This window comes from Artemia sp. Qi Xiang Cuo, chromosome 2 (genome assembly GCF_049724085.1).
Source record: "Artemia sp. Qi Xiang Cuo chromosome 2, ASM4972408v1, whole genome shotgun sequence".
Lineage (NCBI taxonomy): Eukaryota > Metazoa > Arthropoda > Branchiopoda > Anostraca > Artemiidae > Artemia > Artemia sp. Qi Xiang Cuo.
Genome location: NC_142795.1, coordinates 44759774 through 44767289, shown reverse-complemented (window position 1 = coordinate 44767289; position 7516 = coordinate 44759774). Strand labels below are relative to the sequence as shown.

The window sequence follows — 7516 nt, the reverse complement described above, 5'->3', positions numbered from 1 at the left end:
GACGATGGTGGCCGACATTCTATAATTACCAAAAAAGTATTTCATCTATCATTCACTTCTACTACACAACTCTCAAATAGCATCTCAACATTCCAAACCATAAATTCATTACATAAAGAAGATGCAAAAACATCTCGTATAAAAATATCAACTCCTCCTCTCTTATTCTGTTTTTGACTAGCATGAAAAAACCCATAATTTTCATAATGTTGAAATGCATTATTTTCATCAAGAAATGTCTCACAAATTCCTAACACATTTGTTGACAACCCTTTAAGAAAATCATGCAAAAAATTTAAGCTGCTATTTAATCCTCTACAATTCCAAAATGACAGTCGTTTAAATTGATTATTTAAAGGTGGAAGATCAGGAACAAATAAATATTTTTATGTGCATTATAATAATTCGGCAAATCCTTATCTTTTGACTAAAATATATAAAAAAAATATTAATATCAAGAGGATTTTTTTCCAGTTCCTCCAGCCCACCAGCAGGGATTTCTATAGTACTTAACTAATCCATAACCCAAACTCAACAAAAAAGTCGCATCCCATCTCCGTGAGCCGATATAAATAGAATAAAACAAAAAAGAAAGAAAAATATAAAGGGCAACAAAAACAATGTAAAGACCATTATGATTCTCCAGCACAGGCTTGCGTTCATGCTGAGCGAGAAATCAGATGATTCTCCTGCACAGACTTAGGTTCATGCTGAGGAAGAAATCAGAATTGCAACCTATGCGATGGATCATATTTCTCGGGTTTCTGGTGGACCTGGAGGTAAAGAGGGTGTACCTAACCCCGGAAAAGATTCAGAACTTGATACTTGCAATCAAGGCAGCTCTGGAAAAATCCCATACCTTAATAAGGCAACTGATGAAGCTGATTGGACTCATCAATACAGGCTCAAGAGTAATTCCTTTCAACAGACTACATCTCAGGAAATGTCTGTCACTAATGCTCAGATTGTGGGACAGGTCTTGGAACAACAGAGATTTAAACATCCTAATTACGACAGAGATGAAAGAGGCATTTTCACCATAGCAAAACAAAGATTAGCCGATTTAAGACCTTTCTCTCAAGCCCCCTATTATTTCCAAAATGATATTCACCGACAGCTCAACCTACGGGCGGGATAGCTATCTAGAGAACCCACATCAAGACACTTCGGGGACTGGGTCTGCAGAAGAGATATCTGTTCATATAAATTGCCTCGAGATGAGAGCTGTAAATGAACACAATCAAAGCCTTTGCGGAGGAGCTAAGAAACGAGGTAGTCATAGTAGCGACAGACAACTCGACAGTAGTCAATTACGTAAACAAAGAGGGTAGAACCCATTCTTTCTCCCTAGAGGAGGAACCCATAAAGCTCTTCGAGATTACGAAGGCCCTGAAAGTTCACTTGAGGACAAGACACATCGCCAGGTCACTCAATCTAGTAGCCTACACACTGTCACGACAAGGAAAAGGTCTGCCCACGGAATGGAGTCTCGACGAGAGTGTCTTCAGAGCCCTGTCAAAAGAGTACGGATTGCTAGAAGTCGATCTATTTCCGACTCGATTGAACCGGATGATCGACGTATATTTCTCAACAGATCCAGATTGTCTTGCGATTGGCACAGATGCCCTTGTCCACGATTGATCGAACAAACACAGCTATGCCTTCCCTCCGTTTGCCCTGATCTCAAAGGTTCTGGAGAAGGTTCAAAAGTCTGTGAACTGCCAAATAACACTAATTGATCTGCGATGTGCTCGCCAAGCTTGGTACACGAATCTTCTCAACCTGCTAGTAGACTTGCCTATACCCCTCGGAGAATAGTCAGATCTCCTCCAGCAGGGTCGACTTCGGTACCCAGCACTAAGGAATCTAAATTTATACGGCTGGGAGATATCGAGCGTGGACTCGAAAAGAGAGGTTTTTCTAAGGAATCAGCCCGTGCAATTGCCCGGCCCAGCGACGATCTACCATAGAATTGTACAATGGAAAATGGCAAGTGTTCATGGGTTGGTGTAGTGAAAGGAAGATTAATCCTCTCGAAATCAGTACTCAGACACTTACAGAATTCATGATATATCTAAAGACTGGTCAAAACCTCAAACCATCAACGATAGAAGGTTATAAAGCAGCAATATGCGGAACACTAGCTCTAGCTACAGGAACAGATATCAGCAAAGATACTTGTTTGACAAAAATGATACAGATTTTTTGGCACGAGTCACCGCGGACACAACATGATATTCCTACCTGGGATCTTGGCCTTGTTGTAAGGTATTTTAGAAGTTCACAATTTCTTGACCTGTGGAATATTGATATGAAAGATCTTACTCTTAAGACGGTACTCATTACTGCCATCGCATCTGGTCGTCGAAGGAGTGAAATTCATGCCTTGTCCTTCAGTACAGCAAAATTTTCAGATAACTCAGTAACTCTCAGGTTTCTCCCTTCGTTTAGACCCAAAACCGTGAAGCCTCATGGGATACCTTCTCCTATCCTTCTTCCCGTGCTAGATATAGATCCAGCTTTGTGTCCAGTGAGAATACTATCGGCCTACGCACAGCGAACAGCTAACATGGTGGTCAGAAAAGGGAGAAAAAGGTTCTTCATTCCTTTTTCTAAGTCAGCACCATGAGAGGTGGCAGGTGGAACCATTTCTTCTTGGATAAAGCAGGCCATAACTATGGCATATGAGGCAGCAAAAGAAGAGTGTAGAAAAGGAAAAGCACACGACGCAGGATCCATGGCGGCGTCATGGGCGCTATCAAAATCAGTACCACTTGCTGATATAATGAGTGCTGCTGGCTAGTCTTCGGAGTCTACTGCCAAACAACACTACCTTCCTGAAATAGAAAATCGAACCGATGCTCTACATTTCGTTGCAGTTCAGACAGTTTTATAGGTTATACATTTGAATATTTGAGTTTGAAACTAATATTTCATATTAGTTGATTTATGAACCCACCACCAAATCGGTTGGAATCTAAGCTTTTGTTAATAGATGTGCCAACGTATGAGGTAATGGCGACGCCAAAACTGAACTTTCGAATGAAAGTTCAGTTTGGCTAGCCAATACTTACCTCATACGTTAGAGAGAACCTGAGGAACTATTTATGGAACATATTCAAAATGACCAAAGCTGTTCAATGATATTAATAATGTATAATAGTATACGTAACATATTTTTATCTTAACATTCTAAATTTCGTTATTTCAATAAAAATATTTTATTTATTTCTTTGATGTGTTTCAATTATTTTTAGGGTACGCTAGGAAATCGAACGTTTTAGAATGTTTATCAAAAAGTCGGATATGTAAGAAAAGAAATTTTCAGACGTAGATACTACTAATGGGGTTCATATAATGTATTTTCGAATCTGAAATATATTAACAGGGCTTTTAACAAAGTCTGAGCGAGATTAAATTATAAAATATTTTTAATAAATCAGATGTGAAACATGCAAACACCCGCTAAGACACACACATGCATAGTTAGAAAGAGAGAAAAAACACCTACAATCACACAGTCAGCCACGGAAAACATGCAAAGATCCAATCAGCCACACAGGCATAGTAAAGAGAGAGAGAGAGACATAACTACCTACAACCACAAAGAGTCAGACACGAAAATATACAAACACTCGCTCAGAAACACATGCACAGTGAGAGAGAGAGAGAGAGAGAGAGAGAGAGGGACAAAAACAAATACAAAAACACAGATTAAGATATAAAACAGACAAAGACAGACACTCTGACACGCGAACGCCCGCCCAGACACAAAGATACAGAAAGTGAGAGTGACGAAACCACATACAAACACACTGACTCAGAGATACAAAAAGACAAATACAAATACTGTGACAAGCAAACATCCGCCGAGACACACATCCCCAGAGACCGAGAGAGACAAAACACATACAAACACACAGATTCAGAAATACAAACAGACAAAGATAGACACGGATACATGCAAACACTCGCTCAGAAACACATGCATAGTGAGAGAGAGAGAGAGAGAGGGAGAGAGAGAGAGAGAGAGAGAGAGAGGGAGAGAGAGAGAGAGAGAGAGAGAGAGAGAGAGAGAGAGCAAAACACATACAAACGCACATATTCAGATATTCAAACAGGCAAAGACAGACACTATGACAAGCAAACATCCGTCAAGACACACAGGCACAGAGAGTGATAGAAACAAACAGACATACAAACACATGGATTCAATCATACAAACAGACAAAGACAGCCACTGGGGACAAGCAAATGCCCTCCCAAATACTGAGGGACAGATAGTGAGTGATCCAAAAACTTATACTGATACACACATTCAGACATACAAACAGATAAAGACAGACGCTGGGAATACCAAACACCCGCCCAGACACACAGGCATAGATAGTGAGAGAGACAAGACACACAGATTCAGACATACAAACAAACAAAGACAGACACTGGGACAAGCAAACCCCCGTCCAGAAACACAGGCACAAAGAGTGGGAGAGACCAAAACACATACAAACACACAGTTTCAGACATACAAGTAGACAAAGACAGACACTGGGGCATGCAAACACCTGCTCAGACACACAAGCACAGTGAGAGAAACAAGAAAAAAGCCAGTCAATTTCTACCTGAACCCGGGTACCTCCAACCAACCTACAATCCCAACATTTGTTTTTTCAAATACCTTCATTCAAGTTAGCGTTATTTAAAGTCCCTTAAAGTGCCACTTTAAATGAACCTAAATGAACCTATCTTGAATGAAGTTATTTTAAGTTATTGAATGAAGTTATTTAAGTTATAAAGTTATATTGAGCAGGTGTTTGCTTATCCCAGTGTCCTTCTTTGTCCGATTGTATGTATGAATCTGTGTGTTTTTAAGTGTTTTGTCTCTCTCACTCTCTGTGCCGTTGTGTCTGGGCGGTTGTTCGCTATTTTCAGTGTCTGTCTTGTCTATTAGTATGTCTGAATCTGTGTGTTTTTATGTGTTTTTGTCTCCCTCATTCTCTGTGCCTGTGTGTCTAGGCGTGTGTTTGCTTGTCCCAGTGTCTATATTTGTCTGTTTGTAGGTCTGAATCTCGGAAAAAGAGACCATGTTTGATCCTGGGTCATCAAAATGACTTAGGGTGTTAGGGTGAAACTTTAATGAAATGTCCAAACACAAACAAAACACACTATGTGCTTGCTGGTCATCAAAAGGAAATATCAGCAATATCTAAGGAACAGCTGAGGAAATTAGGTTGAAACTTTCAGGGTATGTTGAAAGGTTGCTGAAGAGGGATTGGGCAGCAACCAGCCCCCTCTCCCTCGTTGCATATATTAGATGTCCCTTATACTCAACATTGATCGAAATTTTGAAATTATTTTTTTATTCAAACTAGTATAAAGGTTTACTAGCTATGCTTCCATCGATGCCATAACCCCCACAGACCTTGGAGAAGGACTATAAATTATGCAATTTTCTCATTGTTAACGTATAGGATTTATCATTAGGAGAAGGGAAAAAATTTTATTCTGGGAGTATCCGAAAAGGCTAACGGTATTCATGAAACTTTGGAAAATATTGAGGGGTATGTGAAACTAAATCCAAAAGCACTATGTGCATCCAGTTTATCAAAAAGAAGAATCTGTAATATCTTAATAGCGCTTGAGTGTATTACGTTGAAACTTTCAGGAAACTTTCAAAATTTTGAAATAGCCATCTAGTTCTAAATAGTCTAGAGGTCAAATAACTATTCCAATGGAGATTGCATAATCCCCGTAGCTTTTGAGAGGGATGCCGAAAACAGTCAAAACACACTGTCTATATGCTGGTTGTCAAACGTCTGAACGCTGGAACATCTAATAACTATGGTCTGGAGGTGGCATGCCCCCAAAGTTCTCGAGGCAAGGAATGTAAATTATGCAATTCATCCATTTTTATATGCAGGACTTATCGTTCGAAAAGGCCAAGGATATAGAGGTGAAATTTCAGTTAATATTGAAGGGTATGTTCAGCTAAATTAAAAAAAAAACTATCTGCATCAAAGTTATATAAAAGGTGTATCTGCAATATCTTAGGAACGGGTAAAGGCGTTAACTTGAAACTTCCAGGGCAACTACTATTGCCACTTCTACTACTGCGGCTACAAATGCGACCGGTTACGATTGCGAAAGTGACTACTTCCGGCTGTGACGACTTTCAAATTCAATTTTGACTGCTTGCGACTGCCACTACATCCACTTTTGACTGTTTTTAAACGAATAATAATTGTACATATGTATATTTATTTATTTATCGAACATTAATTACTATTTGTTATTAAACGAACAATAATGTTATATATGTATATTTATTTATTATCTGTCAATTTTATCTCGAATTTTACACAACATTTTTTCCTCAACATTGGTATACTACAATTTTCCCGTCTGAAAAAACCGATCTTGATAGCCCACAATTTTTGGAAAATTCGTTTAAGACCTTAATTCTGGAAAAAATAACCTTTTCCACATGAATGACGTCACAAAAACTTGGAAGGGTTATAATAAATTTTACTGAAGATAAATATCTATGTTAAATATTTTAAACAGATCATCACAATTGAATGTTCTGTATGTTACATATTTATGTAATCAAAGGGTCTTACTTAAAATTTTGGCTGCGGATCTATACCTAGCACACCCCCTGGGAGAAAAATTCTGAAAGCCCTGTTCCAGTCACTTGATTTACAACATAAACTAGCAATTCAGGAGCATATTTATGGTGAAAATACTCTCATCTTCTACTTCCGCAAGAACAAATGACAAATTACCTATTTTCGTGTATGAAGTCTCACTATGAGTTAAGTAGGCTAATTATAATTAAGTGTTACCATCCGAAGCCCCTTTGTAACAAGCTGACCAGTCTGATCTTCAATATCATCTTCAATCAGATTCTTCATAACTGAGAATAATTTAATCTTAGCAGCTATTAATTACCCGCATAACTCAATAAATACCTCATGTAAAGTTGATAAATATTTTGCAGCAATGAACAGGAAGTATAGAATCAAATTTAACGCTGAACATCACTCAAAGTTTAGACATGGCTCGATATTCCCACGACTTTTGTTGCGCCATGTTTCATATCTGGTATACTCCATATCCCTGCTCATTCCAGCGACTTAGAACACATAATGTTATTTCTCAATCAACAGAAAGTCTCTGGAGTATGAATTTTTTCTTTTTTTTTCATTATGAAGATGTATAAAGTAAGTCAAATCATGCAGTGCCGACTCAAAGCTTAAGATCAAAATGTTTTAATGCTTACGTTAGTGACAGATAAAGTTTGAGGGACGATGGAGCCAAAAAAATTCAAAAAGCCACAGCAAAAACAATAAGTAGAACTATAGGAAAATTGTTTATATAAGACAGTGAAACGCAACTTTACATGAATTTTTCAACCGTATATCCAAGGGCCGCCCTCAGCAAAACAATATAAAAGAACATTATCTTAAAATTCAATCGTAAAAACTGAAAAAAAATTTCAAAACAAACCTAGCCT

The 7516-nt window shown here is 38.2% G+C and overlaps 1 protein-coding gene across 1 annotated transcript; it reads left to right on the top strand.

The window, feature by feature from the left end:
• Window positions 1-1230: 1230 nt before the first annotated feature.
• LOC148955271 (uncharacterized) lies at window positions 1231-1641 on the top strand. Its single transcript, XM_089106817.1, has one exon. It carries the CDS (start codon window positions 1231-1233, stop codon window positions 1639-1641), a length of 411 nt encoding a protein of 136 aa, XP_088962943.1.
• Window positions 1642-7516: the final 5875 nt, after the last annotated feature.